Source organism: Danio rerio, chromosome 25, assembly GCF_049306965.1.
Source record: "Danio rerio strain Tuebingen ecotype United States chromosome 25, GRCz12tu, whole genome shotgun sequence".
NCBI lineage: Eukaryota > Metazoa > Chordata > Actinopteri > Cypriniformes > Danionidae > Danio > Danio rerio.
Window position 1 is genome coordinate 18,358,729 of NC_133200.1, and position 16,360 is coordinate 18,375,088.

A 16,360-nucleotide genomic window follows, 5' to 3' on the forward strand; every position below is an offset into this window, starting at 1 on the left:
CCTTGCCTGACAGCTCAAAATAAATATATTAAGTAGTAATGACCAATCCTACACAGTTACAGTGTAGTTATGTCATTTGCATGGTCAAGATGAGGGTTTGTACAAATGTGTATGTGCCTATACTTATTTTAGATGTTTAAATATCTATCGGTTTATCCATCTGTCAGTCTCAATGTTTCTCTTTCTCTCTCTCTTTGTCCATCCATCAGTGCATCTATTTCTGATCTATGTCAGTCATTCTTTCAGTAAATCTGCTTGTCTGTGGATCCATCCATTCATCTGTCCGTCTATCTATCTATATCTGTCAGTCTCATTGCTTCTCTTTCTCTCTCTCTTTGTCCATCCATCAGTTTATCTATCTATCTATCTATCTATCTATCTATCTATCTATCTATCTATCTATCTATCTATCTATCTATCTATCTATCTATCTATCATCTATCTATCTATCTATCTATCTATCTATCTATCTATCTATCTATCTATCTATCTATCTATCTATCTATCTATCTGTCTTTGCATTCAACTGTCTGTCTATCTATCTATCTATCTATCTATCTATCTATCTATCTATCTATCTATCTATCTATCTATCTATCTATCTATCTATCTATCTATCTATCTATCTGTCTTTGCATTCAACTGTCTGTCTGTCTATCTGTCTATCTATCTATCTATCTATCTATCTATCTATCTATCTATCTATCTATCTATCTATCTATCTATCTATCTATCTATCTATCTATCTATCTATCTGTCTTTGCATTCAACTGTCTGTCTATCTGTCTATCTATCTATCTATCTATCTATCTATCTATCTATCTATCTATCTATCTATCTATCTATCTATCTATCTATCTATCTATCTATCTATCATCTTTGCATTTAACTGTCTGTCTATCTATCTATCTATCTATCTATCTATCTATCTATCTATCTATCTATCTATCTATCTATCTATCTATCTATCTATCTATCTATCTATCTATCTATCTATCTATCTATCTATCTATCTATCTATCTGTCCGTCCGTTTGTCCGTCCGTCCGTCCATTTAGTGATAAAACAATCAGGCAAAATAAAAATTGATGTAAAATGCAACAAAAAACAGCAAATATATTGTTTTAATTATATTAAGGGTCAATTATTCAAATACGACAACATCTGTGAATAGAAAACTTTGCATTTTTCAATTTAGCACACGACAAAGAGAAAAACCGGTGTCTGTAGCCCCCACATGGTCGTTTCAGTTCAACGACGCCGCTTTTATCGCCCCCCTCAGGCCGCTTTACGCAATGCAGGAACCCTCCAATTTTTTTATCAGGTCATCCCATGATGCACTGCGCCTTCAACGGCTTCAGTCATTCAAGCAGCTCAGCGCTGGTGCTCGTAAGACCTCCTGTTCTGTTAGGCCATCTGGGTTGGGGTGATCCGTGTCCCAAACCGGACCAGACCCCGAACAGCGGTCGCAGCTCTGTCATTTTGTGGACAACTTTCCCGTCCATGGTTCGCAAATCGCCGGTCGTTGACGGGAAGCGAGCGTTTACGCGGCAGGAGCGGTGCTGTCAGCGATATAGCAAGCAGAAAGCGTTATTTATGCAACCATAAACACAACTGCGGGGATTTATTAATACTTCAACATCATCCTGATGGATTTAGAAACCGGAAGAAACGACCTGGGAGCGATGGGAGAGTCGCTGCAGCCGCAGACCCCCAGTCGCCACGAGAAAAGTCTCGGACTGCTCACCACCAAATTTGTGACTCTACTGCAGGAAGCGAAGGACGGAGTGCTGGATCTGAAAGCTGTAAGCACGACATCAGCTCATCACCATCACCATCACCTATACATCTGTACAATATCACACACGCGCTCGCGAGACACACAGCGCATGCACCGCGTTTATCTTTTAAAATGTGCATGAATACAGATAAACTGCAGATCTTGTAAAAGTTGCCTGAAAGTTGCTTTGCTAAGGGAGGAGGGGGTCGCGTGCACGCACATCCCCTCACTCAACTCCCACGACAATACACTAGCTCATTTACTAAATTAGACTAGTCAGCTAACAAGTTGCAAATGTAATGTCACTGCAGTCGGCAGTTCTATAATCCGCTCCGGTGTTTGTTGTTGTACGCCGGAGTTTATTTGCGGTGGAAAAGTAGTTTCCATCCGGGCTGAAAACTCAAACAAAAGCCTTCAAAACAAGCACGTGCTCTGGAGTTTTGGGAAATTTAGGCCTATGCAAATGGTGGAGTTGCAAAGCATGCTTTAGAGTTTAAACCTGGTTTTTGTATGTATAAATATATTATAATGCAAATATGTTGTTTTGAAATGTCCTATGTTGTTTGGAGTTTAGATTTGCGCAGGCGCTACTCGAAGTGGACCGCATCTAGTTCGGTTGCTTGTCAAATCTGATTTTTTTATCTCTTAGATTAGTTACGGTACATTTTAAAGAAATTAGCATTTTGTCTATATTTTCACTCTCATATTTGTTCCGAACATTAGTTTTTAGTGGGACCACTAAAAGAGATGTTAGGCTGAATGACAGCCTCGGTCACCATTCACTTTCTTTACACTGAGTTAAGATGCACTTCTAGTGAATGGTGACCAGACAAGTCTTTCACAATATGACTAACATTTAAAAAGTCGCATGAACATTTGTAAATGATCAAGTGTTTTTAAGTCAACTGTTGTGTTTAGGATTGCGTATATAAAACATTTTCAATATGCAATAAAAACTTTATATTTAATCATCTGTTCTGTTGGATGTGGTTTTAGGCTGCAGATACTTTGGCTGTAAGGCAGAAACGGCGCATCTATGACATCACCAATGTTTTGGAAGGGATTGGACTCATCGAGAAGAAATCCAAAAACAGCATCCAGTGGAAGTAAGATGCAGAAGCTTTCATGTGGACATATCGTCACCTTAGAACTATAAGGTTCTATCTGCCATTTTTGTCAAAATTAAGTTATTGACATATTCTTATTAAATGACAACTTATTTACATTATGGGATATTTTTGTTGTTGTTTACATTTTAATACTTTTAATAAAAATAAAAACGCGTAGATAGAACCTTATAATTCCAAGGTGACAATATACTGACTCCTATATTTGTTGGTCACTCCTCTATTAGCTTTTTGCATCAATATATTTATATATTTTAGTAGGCTCCTAACAAACATGAGACAATAAAAGTTTTTAAGGTTAACTGTGGTTAATTAGGTTAATTATGTAGTCTGGCATGTTTACTGCTAGAAAATATTATACATTTTTCTCAAAATAAAATATTTTGTGCTCAAAGGTAAAAAAGTTGGGGCCCCATAACATTGTATTGAAATATTAGAAAATATATTTTTGTGATAAATATTGCAATATAAATACAGTTTTACCAGATGGTTTGAATTCTCTACTTGACTTTTTTATAGTCTAATAAGTGTTTAGGTACTGAAATTCGGTAATCACAATGTAAATTACTTGGGGTTGCCTTGTTTCTAGTCCACATATCTAAAAACATAGATTTATTTTCACTTTCAGAAATAATAAGTCAAAATTAAGTGAGATTTTCCTTTAAACAAGCTAATTAATCTGCCAGTGTGGTAAGCAAAATAATGATTATTGTGGATACACACATTGCTATATCGATGCTGAAACGATTTATTGTGCAGGCCTACTTCCAATTTCAAAGAACCTGAGCTGTCTTTTTTTTCTGTTGTGTAATTTTAATGTTAATTATGCAAAAATATGCTGCTTTTTAAGATTTATTTTGATATGGTCAGTGGTTTTTATTCAAACATGTCTGCTTATTATTGCATAGCTACGGAGATTTTATCATTGTTAAAAAATGTGCTGTTTGGTTTCGCATTCAATTCACAAAAGTGACGTTGTTTTAATAGAAAGTAGAGCTGGATGATATGGCAAAAATGCTGTCACGATATTTAAATTCTACATTAAACGATAACTATATTAAAACAAGTTGTTAATGCTTCCACTTTTAAAAAGAGTATCCTAAAAATGACTGAAGACGGATACTGCAGGCAGGAAAGTGAACTGCTGGTGGGAAAGTGAAACGAGAGTGCTAAACAATACTGGGTGACTCAGCAGGACCTATTTCCAGCCGATAATTTTCGGCGACCAAAACTTCGGTGAATCCAACAAAATTATAGATTTCTGTTGTTGCATATATCCACTGTGTGATTGGCTGATCCTTGGTGATTAGGATAAATGTTGAGTAAAAATCCAGAGCTTATCATCGTTATTGACATGAATTTTATTGTGATTCAATATAATATTGTTTTAGGCCCAGCCCTAATAGAAAGCATATTGAATGCAAATAAAGTGTTTAAAATTTTTTAGCTGTAGCTATAATATTTGTGAAATAAATATATAAACCAATGATTTAAACTTTAAAGCTAATTCAAACTTTCAGACGAGACTTTGTCAAGCCACCATGAAGTTTATCTACGAACTTGTCTATTTTACTGTATTTTTGATCTGATAAATGCAGTCTTAAAATCATTTCAAATTTGAATGGCAGCAATGTTTATATTATTATTATTATTATTATTTGAAATATTACATAAAAATTGGCCAGTTAAATGATTAAAGGTTTATTTTAGTAGACCGCCACAAAAGTACTTCTAATTGCTCTTGCTATTTATGTTTTAGAAACACGTCTGCTTCAATGTCAACTAATTCATCTGATCTAAATGTCTGTTTCTATTTTTGTATGTTTGTAGGGGTGTTGGTCCGGGTTGCAACACGCGCGAGATTGCAGACAAGCTGATAGATCTCAAGTTGGAACTGGAGGATCTGGACAGAAGGGAGCATGAACTGGACCAGCAGAGAGTTTGGGTTCAGCAGAGCATCAAGAATGTGACCGACGACTCGCTAAACAGCCCATATCCTTCTAGATGCCTCAATCGTTTTTTTGTTTTCTGAGTGGTGTTCTCACTGTGCCGTGTTTAAAGGAACAGTTCACCTAAAAAAAATAATTAAGTGTTAATTTAATCACGCTTATGGTGTGCCCAAGATGACTGTGACGTTTGATCTCTTCAGTGGAACATTAAAGATTATTTTTAGCTGAAACTATGGTGATTTGTAAAATGCATTTTAACTTTGGGTCAAAAAAAAAAAACATACACAGGCAAAACAATATTAATGTATGTTACTATGGATGAGCAATAGGGATGCAACAGTGAACAAAAGTATCGACCTGTTGTTCTTCTAAGGTTAAGTGTGTCCTGTGATCCGCTGTTCAGAATATGCATTTTTATACTGGTTTGTCAATAGAAACAACTGAAAAAAAGCAATGTTCCACCTTTGTACTCTTCCAATTACCTTTCCCATCCATTGCACGTGCAAAGACCTGTCCAATCACCTCTTAGTATGTAAATGTGTTGTTGACATCACGTTTCCTCACATGTCGGCGTGTGCATGTGGAGTTTCTGTGCGTTTCAGCTTGGCAAGTGAAGGAGATAAAGCACAAATGCGCAGTGTTGCCAACTATTTTCAATGAAAAGTAGATAAAGCCTGCCCTAAAAATAGCTAAATGTTGCCAAATAACGTCACACACTAATTTGCATATCAGTGACATCATCACATAGTATCTGACAAACGTAAGCCTGTCATGTATCTATTCTCTAAGGCACTGTGTATTAGATTGTTAAAACAATACATTCAAATGCACAGTACATAGGTTCTTATTAACAAATTACTTTGCGTGATGACATTGCGTAACCACATCTCAAAACTACATCTTTATGCAATATGCAAAATTATGAACGTTTTCTCAAATTGACTGGCCATCTCAGCAAAAACATTATTTGAAATATGTCCATTTAGATTTGTATGAAAAATAGAGTTGACTATTTGTAAAAGTATTACAAACACTTTTTGATAATTTAGTTTTATTTTTAAATAAAACACTGATAATGAACAGTTACATTCTTTTAAACAATCACAGCTTGTGTACTTTTTTAACTTGTGAAATTAACACATTTGTGAAAGTGAAGACAATTGTAGCACTATTGAAATTTATTGCTAAATAAATTACCAACAATTTTACATGTTAACAAATATCAGTAAATTAACAGTTGAGCAGCTAGCAGCTGAGTGAAGCCTGCAGCCACTGCTCTTTTGAGTCACTTTTTAAAATTGCTAAAAGTAGCCAAATGATTGTTAAAAATTGCTAAATTTGTTGCTAGGTGCTTATTGAAAAAAAGTTGCTAGGGTAGTATAAAAAAAAGTTGCAAAATCTAGCAACAAAATTACTAAGTTGGCAACATTGCAAATGCACAGGTGAGACCAAATCACAGCGCGCTGCTGTCAGCGTTTAATCAGACACTCAATATAAATTCAGACAGACACAAAACCATAACGATTGCCATTTTTTGTTGTTGTTGCAAAGATAGCCTAGATCAGTGGTCACCAACAGGCGGATCGAGGTCTGTGTCCAGACTCAGAAGCATCCTTTTCGGACATGGACATACCACAGGTCTGTTACTTCATACCCACTCCTTCTGGGTGTTCTTCCACACCTGATCACTCCCTCTACTCTGTTTACCCGCTGCCTTCTAAGAACAGTTTTCTTCTCTATGTACCGTTTCCGTTGAAATAAGAGAGAAGAGCCGAACACTCTTCCTTTGCTTAATGCGGAATTCAGACTGCATGATTTTCAAAGTAGTCGTGTCACGGATGTTTTCACACTGCATGACTATCTGGGCTAGCATTTTGCCGCTGCTTTGTTTACACTGCAAGATGGAACGGCGACAGGGGGTTTCACACTGTATGACTTTACGATAGGAAGAATCGCAGACAACTTTGTCCAGACTACATCTCACAATCAAAAACACGCTGTATATCTTTATTTATTAACTACATAACCAGAAAGAAGCCTTTAATGGGGTAGAAAATGTACATATTGGCTGACTTGGGTTTGAAGGTAATTAGCAATTTCTCGTCAACTTTTTTTCTTTTTTGACCTGATTGTGATATTGTTCAGATGACACGTCAGACACGGGTGCTCCTGCCAACTTTCCACTAGTTTTTCCTCCATTTCTTGAGTCCAAATAAACTGAAAATGAGTGCTTTTTACTTCTCCCCTATCCTCTCGCTGGCCTGCAGGTACCCACATTAGTGAATGCTGCTCTCTCATTAGCTGTATGTGATCGCTGATGTATTTTCAGTCTAAACTCGTATCACATGGCATGATTTGAATCGCTACGGGCATCGGTGACTCAGCAGCGATTCTCTCAGATTCATTTTGGATAGTTCATGTTGTGTGATTGTCCCTTGCATGAACTAGCACCATTTTGCCTCTGATTTCAGGCATTTGTCGGCAAGTCAAAATCAAGCTAAAGTCGGCATAAGTTTCTTTCACTACGATGGTGCTAAGTGAAACAGAGCTCTCTGGAATCATAATAAAATCATAAATAACGATGCGCTGTTGCCTCGGTAATGCAAGCATAATGTAAACAGAAGTAATCAATACTTTAAAAGTGCTCAATTATTAAGATGTGTTGACATAATTATTATCTGCATAGTTGGTTGAGACTGTTGAGTAAAAATGTAAAACAGAAAAAGGGGAAATCTAAACTTATTTTCTTAAGCAATTTCCTTACAATTTTCAAAATGCCCTACTTTAATTAATGCAAGAACATGCAAATCCACAGTCATGTGTGTGAAGCTGTTGCATTGTCAGGTGTTTGTTAACAAATAAATGTGTTTATTGTTCTTTGAATTGTTCTGTAGGCATGTTTTTCCTGAGCATAGCACAGACTGTACCTTACTGAAATTGTGACTCTAAAACAGTGATGCATACTGGACCGTGAGTAAATTGAGCTGTTACACCCCTAATGAGCAAACTGTTACTAAGGCTGTGGATTTAAAGTAAAAGTGGCATGAATAGTGTTATCATTTCAATTCATAAGACCATAGTTTTTTATCAGGTGCCCCGGATATTAATTTCGTTATGCCTGTGTATGTTGCCTGTAACTGCCAAAGTGCCAGTAGCTGTTGATTTACATTTTATTAATTACCAAGGACAACATTTTAAGTGAATAATCTTGTTCTACTTAAGTAAATAGTCGTCTGTATCTTAGATGGCCTGAGGGATAGTAAATTTACACAGCAAATGTTTAACTTTTATATATTCTTTTTCCTTTTAAGCTCTTTCAATACATTAAAATGCCTTTATTAGTGAAGATTCTTTTTATTTATAGTAGGTTACATTCACTGTATGTCCTTAACTTGACTCACTCTGGCATATGTAACACATCAAGATCTCTGCAATTGCTTCAAAGGTTGGTTTTTCCATTTAGACACTTAAAAAAGCTGCAATGTTTCCTGAACGAGAAATATTGCCCCTAATAATGCTTAATATATTAATGTTTTCTAATGAAAGAATGAAGAAAGTCTTCTGTATTTTTTGCCACTAGGTGACACTCTTCTTGCAATTAGAGCTCCTTCAGGAACACAGTTAGAAGTTCCTGTGCCTGAATCGGTAAGTTCTGTGTGTTTTTTATATATATTTCACAGTTCTCATCAGTTCATATTCATCATTGTCTTTATAAATGTCACATTTCTTTTTTTAGTTTAATTGCAGATTAAAGAAATCAGTTAATTATTTTAAACCACACATTTCTTGTTAAAACATGAACAACTCGTGCTGAGAGGATGAGCAATTCACAGATCTGGGAGTATTTATGATGATAAATATTTATAAACGGGGCTTCAAATTAACTTTTTTGCTTGGAAGCACTGGTGCTCCTAACTTTAAAAATGTAGTTGCACCAGCCAACATTTAGTCGCACCCATCAAGAATTATGTTACTACAAATTTAATATTAACAGGTGTATTGCATATAAAGTCATCCTGAAAAAAAAATTAGGAATTAAGCAGAACACCCCACGCTTAAAATGTGTAGATTCAGTAGCAAAAACTGTTACCTGAAAACTCTGTCACACAGATTTTACAGTGAGTGGCTTTAGTAGTCTTATCCACTCTTCGAAAAGTGTATGTCTAATCAAATGTGCTATTATTTGTACCTTTAGGTGGTTTCTAAAACAAAATCTGTCAGAGTGATTTTCATTCTCTCATCTTCAGCGCTTTACATTTTACGTGGTGGAATGCATTGTATCCTAAATCTGTGCATGCAGTTAACATTTTGCAGTGAAAAACAGTTGCACGGCAACAATTTAATGCACTCGCACAAACGCTCCAAAATATATTTTGAGGTCGCAAAGATACAATTTCGGGTGCATATGTGACCAGAATGATCGAAATTTCGAGACCTAATAAAACTGGTATTGAAACAGTTTTTTGTTCTCTGAGGACACACGATGCAGGTGCAGATTTAATGTTGAGTAAAACAATTTCTAAAATATTCTTTGTAAATAGTTTGAAATAATTATATTGAAATTAAACATGGTCATCCATAATGTCGTGCATTTAGATTAAACAAAAATTCATAAGTAGAACTACACAGCACCTCATTTCCATGTTAAAATGTAACTTTCTATGATAATTGTATGAAAACACACTGAATACTTTTATGAGTGCAAGATGAAATATATTATCCTACCAATAATTACTGTAGTTATGATCTATTGTTTCTTTAACACTTGTGTGTATATATATATATATATATATATATATATATATATATATATATATATATATATATATATATATATATATATATATATATATATATATATATATGACATTTCATTTGCATTTCACATGTTGTTTCAACAACAAGCACGTCACCTTTTTATTTTATTAGCATGTCAATGGACAAAAGAAGTACCAGATTCACTTGAAGAGCTCTGCAGGTCCCATCGAGGTGCTCTTGGTGAATAAAGACCCCTCTAGTTCTTCTCCAGTGGTTCTGCCTGTGCCTCCGCCAGACGACATGCTTCAAAACCTGTCCACTCCCGCTTCAACTACCTCTGCTGCTGCACCCACCAAACCCACAGCTAACAGTACACCATCTCCCGCCTCCACCTGCCAGAGTCCCAGCACAACCACCACCAGCAGCACTGCCATCACCACAACCACCGTCCCTCCCAACACAAACTCTGGCCCTCCTGCTGTGGCAGACACAGGTACAATGCAGGATATATTTTGATTAAATACTGTGAAGTAATTTGTGTTTCTCTGCATATATATATATATATGCATATATATATATATATATATATATATATATATATATATATATATATATATATATATATATATATATATATATATATATCTGCAGTGTATTTTATAATACATATAAAACCCACATTTAGAGGGGTTTGACAATGAAACTGAAACACTGGCCAATTTAGTTTTGGAGGTTTCATGAATAAATTTGACCATCCTAGTGGCCAATCTTTATGAATTGCACATTCCACCAGTAAGAGCAGAGTTTGAAGGTTTAATTAAAGTAATAGCACAGTTTTGCTTAAAATATTGCAATGCACACAAGATTGTGTCCAACAAACATAAAACCACAGCTGCCCAATTCACTGCAGAATTGCACCTCAACTTTCCTGTTTCCACCAAAACCGTTGGAAGCTCCACAGGGTCATGGCCGAGCTGCTGTATCCAAACCTTTAGTCACTTGTGCCAATGCCAAACATCGGTTTCAATGGTGCCAGCAATGAAAATTTTGGGCTGTGGTCAATTTGAAACATGTAATGATCTCTTGAGTCCACCTTCACAGTCTTTCCCCAATCTGGGAGAGTTACGGTGTGGAGAAGCCCCAAAGAAGTGTACACCCAGATTATTGCATGCCTGGAGTGAAGCATGTGGTAGATGAGTGATGGTTTTGGGTGCAATATCATGGCATTCCCTTGTCTCAATACTTGTGCTAGATGTGCGCGTCACTGCCAAGGACTACGGAACCATTCTGGAGGACCATGTGCACCCAATATTTCAAACATTGTATCTTGAAGGCTGTGCCATGTACCAGGATGATAATACACTAATACACACAGCTAAAATGGTGACATTAAACATGATAAGAAAGTTGAACAATCCCTATGGCCTGCACAGTCACCAGAACGAAATATTATTGAGTAAGTTTAGGGCGTTTTTGGAGGAGCGAGTCAGGAAACGTTTTCATCCACCAGTATCACATAATGACCTGGCCACTGTATATGCATCATTCCATTTAAAGAACTGGGAGAATAAAGTTGAGAGAACATGCAAATTAAACATCGGTAAAGAAGTGATAATAACCTTTTAAAATTTCATTCACTTTCAGTAATTCATTAAAATTTACATTGTAATGTGAATAATAGATGAGGCAGCATAAAAGAGTGATAGAATGTTTAATTCCTCCCTCCAAAATTAAACTTATAATTAGTAAATATACAAACTCATCATATCAATTGGACAATGATGCTCCACCAACTTGTAACCCCTGTTAAGCCTCTCAATGTTTAATTACTGTACGTTCACACTGGAAACGTCGAGAGCGTCAAAGCAGTTACTCATTTTCAATCTGAGTCGGTGGCGATAAGTGAGTAGGAGCAGCACAGCATGTCTTCGCCTGTGTGGGCATTGAGGAGAGTTGAAATCAAGTTAATTTTATGGTAATAATGTCCAGAGGCCACAGTAACTGTGCACAGTTGTTCCCAAGGGTTCGGTTATTGCGATCGCCGGATTTCCAATTATTTAAAATGTTTTCTCACAGGAACATAGATTTTAAAAAGTTACTGGCGAGTTACTGATGTGCTTAAATGTTTTTTTTTTTTTTTTCATTTAAAAAAGCGAGAATCTCATGTGACAATACAAAACAGTATTGCTGCTTTAGAATATTTCAGAAATATGGACACATATTGGATATTTAAGTGGTGCAAAATACTCGCCACATGCAACTTGATTTTCCATTGCTAAATTAATTTGATAAAAAGTTTGCAATATTTAGCAAACACGCTAGAAAGCATGTTTTAAGCAGGAATGTAACTGATTTGCTCATCTGCGGCAATGGCTCCTTTAAATACAAGTTTAATGTACTGAATTTTGACGCTCTTGCCGCCGGAGCTGAAGGCAGACAGCATTGTTGATAGAGTGACCTTTGACTAACTCTTCGTCTTCAGTGTAAACAGTTAAAATGTGAAAAATTTATACTAGACAAAAATTTTATACTGAGAGCACTTTGATATATATTTTTTAAGTCTTTCCAGGAAAGATTATAATATTTATCATAAATCGAACTGGAAAAACAATTGTTTTAGTGTAAAATTAGTTTTTGTTAGTTTTATATAGCAAAAATATTAATTCTGATCTATAAAAAAATGTTGAAGAATAGTTTTAACTCTTCTAAAGTGTAACGTTGGTATTGTCTAAAATTTTATATAAAAAAATACAGAATAAAACTAGTTATGCTTGAGTCATGCTCATGTAAGAGTTCCAAAAATGTTATTACAATTTACAATCATGAAACAATCATAATTGTAATGTAATTGTACATTTAATAATAAATTTAATTATAATGTTAAACGATGCATAATTTCTTGAATTTTAACGTTAATATATGTATTCACTAATTCTATTCAATTTAATTTGACTCTGGGTTTGCAGACATTTCAAGCACCTCCACCCCAGATACAACAGCCAATCCAACACCTTCAACAGACACCCAGCAGCTGCAGTCATCCGCTTCATTGGACAGCTCTTCACTTCCTGATTCCTCAACGCTTTTTGAACCAATCAAAACTGACCCTTCAGATTGTAAGTGCCTGTAAATTCAAAAACAATTCTGTCAAAACAAAAAGTAAACTCTAATCTGAATTGTTATATTTGCTTGATTTTCCTCGTTTCTGTCATTTTATATATTTTTAAAATCGATTCTAACTTGGTTTTCTGTTTCACTTTGCTTTTTTCTTCAGTGCTAGACTTCCCCAAAGAACTTTCAGAAATGTTTGACCCTAAAGGTGAGAAGCAGTTTAAAGTTGACTTTCTCTCTTCCTTCTCACGTTTATCATAATCATCTACTGCTAATGTGCGTGACTGAAACACATAGGTGACGCAAGAAAGAATCACTTTCATATTTCTCACATATTTCCTCCTTCCTCCTCAGAAATAATGAGTACAGATTTGCTGGAGGAGCTGATGTCATCAGAAGGTAAACCCGATCATAAGTCAGGCCTTCTGTACATGCTCTATTACTAAACCAGAAATAAAAGTTGCAATGATTGTGTACATGGCAAACAATGTCATGCGAACACTATTGTATTATATCATAACCAATAAAGCTAGATGAAAAGCGAGCAACGGTTTCAAGCCTAGCCACAATATCACTCCTCTCTTTTTTTTTCGTAGTTTTCTCTCCGCTCCTCCGTCTTTCCCCTCCTCCGGGTGACCATGACTACATCTATAACCTGGATGAAACGGAGGGCCTTTGTGACCTTTTTGACGTTCCCGTTGCCAACCTTTGACCTCCAAACTCACCGTAATATGAGCATAGTGTACTGAAAAGACTTTCTTTTTTTTTTTTTTTGAAAGGAGAAAAAAAAAGAAAGAGTGGCTCTGTGTCAGATCCATATGTATTATAAGCTGATTCTGTGTGTATATAAAGCTTTTTTATATGTGTATATTTACTCCAACCCCAAAGTGGCTGGCTGCAAATGAACTTTTCCCTGCTAAATTTTGATCTGATGAAGATCAGACGTCCATACGAAGCATCTTTCTTATTCCGGAACTGATGTTTTTATACTGCTTTTGTATAGAAGTTCACGTTCAACACACAAATAAGGCGAAATTCACCAGCAACTGATTAGTGGTTCGATGCAAATACCAGCTAGATGTGTCATTTTTTCTTGTTAAATGGTCTTCCTGTCGTAAAGTAGCACCTTTTTCCTCATTTTATTGTTTTTATTAGTGTGTTTACTGATCTAGACACAACCGGCATACAGATTATTAATGAAAAGTGAGTAATTACTATGCTTTTGAACAAAGCATTGCTCCGGTGCATAGTTTAAAGCAATCAGCCAATAGGAAAATGTAGTTTTCATCATGCAGAAGTGATTGTTAAAGGGATAGTTCACTCAAAAATTACATTTTGCAGTTGATTTACTCACAAAAAAGTGATTCTTTGGAAATGTCACAGAAAACATATTCCTGCAGACAAAGCAGAATTAATGCCTATTACTCTTAATAATACATTAAACAACTGGTCTGTGCAAGAAACTGAGTTTTTACAACGTTACTTGCTACGTAAGACTTCAATCTATCATTAAGATCTATGGGTATTAATTTAGTGTTGCCTGTATATAAATGTTTTGACTTTTAAAATGCTGTTAGCATTACATTTTCATTTTATAAATGATTGACAAATTTTTTACTCTATAAAAAAACAAGTAATCTACACCTCAGATAGACAATGAGTGAGTAAATGAACACCAAATGTTCATTTGTTGGTGTACTGTGTCTTTAAATTACACTAATAACTGCAGAGGTTGCAAAAGAGGCTATAATTGAGATCTTTACAGTGGTGCTATACGACAAAAAGTAAACTAATCTTAGCATCAGTAAAAGAGAAGGAATGTACTTTTAAGTGTTGGATGAACCATTCCTACTATATTTTTGGTGTGTTTGCATATGACTTTAATCTTGTTCAATGCTGCAGAAAGGTCGCACGTAAAGTTCTCTACAAAAATGTTCAATCAGATGCCCTTCGCTATTTTTGTATATGAAAACTCCCGACGTGTTTTCAGTCCATTCTGTCCCCCCTTTATATATATATATACACGTGTATAGATACTTTAGCAAGTAAGTTGAAGTCTTCATAATGTTTGTATATGAGAATAACTGTCTAAAGAAGGATGTGGGTTTGGGGGGGGAGGAAGTAAAGACGACACGATATGACAAGAAATAAAGTATCAAAACGCGCTGTCCAAACTGAATGTCATGATGTGGGTGGTACTAATAGTTGGCCCTGCTAAAAACAGTAATCATTTCCTGTTCCTATCTGTGAAATAATATTTTTGTGCTCGGGCGCTCTAAGTATTTAGCATTTATTTTTGTACTAGATGTCAGACTGCTCTGTTTTTCAGTAGATGGATAGTCTGCGTTTTTTTCCCCTTTGTTGCTTAATTCAGCAGTGCACTTTACAACAGTTTTGTCACGGAGGTCATGTTCAGCCCTGTGCATTAAATGGCTTGGCGAATCACTCTTACAGCATCCAGGGAATTTCAGTAATGTCATTATACAGCTAAATACCGGAACTGTTCTTTACTGGAATCCAAATGAAATAAAGGACTTTTTTTGTAATTGGGATGGTCTTTAACTCTTTTTTTGGTGTTGTGAAACGAAAATGTTAACTTTTACTCACTATTTGCTCTCTCAGAAGTTGTACCCTATGGAAGGTAATTCTTGCCAATTTAAAATAAATCAAATAAACATTGGAAATTAAAATGAAAACCAGATTAACACTTTCATTATAAAACACTGTTCGCAAAATATCTGGCAAAATTAAAAATGAAATGAAATGATTTAGTTTTCATTTTCATTGTGACAACACATTGTCCGTCAAATTGATAAATAAAATTAAATTGCCGATTTAACAATTTATTTTTACGTCAAGACTGACAATATTAAAATAAAAAGTCAAAATGCAAACACAATTTTTACGAAGCTTGTTATTAATGTTCACGCTATAATAGTGACACAATTCAAATTTGAATGTATATTTTAGTTTTCCTTTTATTTGATGGTTTTTCAGTTTTCATTTTTGATTTCGTTTTTAACGTCAACCTGTATGCAAAGCCTATGCTAATCAGTGAGAGGTGCTGAAATTTGCAGAAAAAATGGCGGTCATACACAGTGTAGCTGCAGAATTACACAAGTTTTCAGATATATCCGACAACCACGATTTCATTTTGATTGGAGTTGAAGCAATACTGGATAAACTTCTACACTTTACAGCTCTCACAAACTCTGACATAGAGCCATTAGTTACACGAAATCTCCATGAGGTTGTTCAAGCTTTGTAAAAATTGTGTTTGCATTTTATAAAACAAAACATAAAATTAAATACATTTTTACTGTGACAACACATTGTCCATCAAATCGATAAATAAAATTAAATTGATGATTTAACCATGAATTTTCACTGCATTTTCGTGTTAAGATTGACAATATTAAATTAAAAAGCCAAACAAAAAAATGAAATGCAAGCACAATTTTTGCAAAGCTTGTTATTAACGTTAGCGCTATAATAGTGACACAATTCAAATTAAAACGTAAATTGAAGTTTTTTGTTTATTGACACTTTTCAGTTTTCTTTTTTTTTTCCCTGTATGCAAAGCCTATGCTAATCAGTGGGAGGGGCCTATTCAAGCGACGTCGAGTGCGCGGTTTT

At 35.2% G+C, this 16,360-nt stretch overlaps 1 protein-coding gene across 2 annotated transcripts; it reads left to right on the forward strand.

The window, feature by feature from the left end:
* Positions 1-1,338: 1,338 nt before the first annotated feature.
* On the forward strand, positions 1,339-15,270 carry e2f4 (E2F transcription factor 4). 2 transcript variants are annotated; one of them, NM_213432.2, is made up of 10 exons: positions 1,339-1,804; positions 2,776-2,885; positions 4,737-4,898; positions 8,257-8,300; positions 8,436-8,500; positions 9,785-10,106; positions 12,580-12,729; positions 12,888-12,932; positions 13,079-13,123; positions 13,321-15,270. In NM_213432.2, the coding sequence occupies exons 1-10, from the start codon at positions 1,649-1,651 to the stop codon at positions 13,434-13,436; spliced, it is 1,215 nt and encodes a 404-aa protein (NP_998597.2). In that variant the 5' UTR covers positions 1,339-1,648; the 3' UTR covers positions 13,437-15,270. The 2 variants fall into 2 exon arrangements, with proteins under 2 accessions (NP_998597.2, XP_073798052.1); XM_073941951.1 differs by lacking the exon at positions 8,257-8,300 and having other exon boundaries at positions 1,359-1,804; positions 4,737-4,921; positions 8,413-8,500.
* Positions 15,271-16,360: the final 1,090 nt, after the last annotated feature.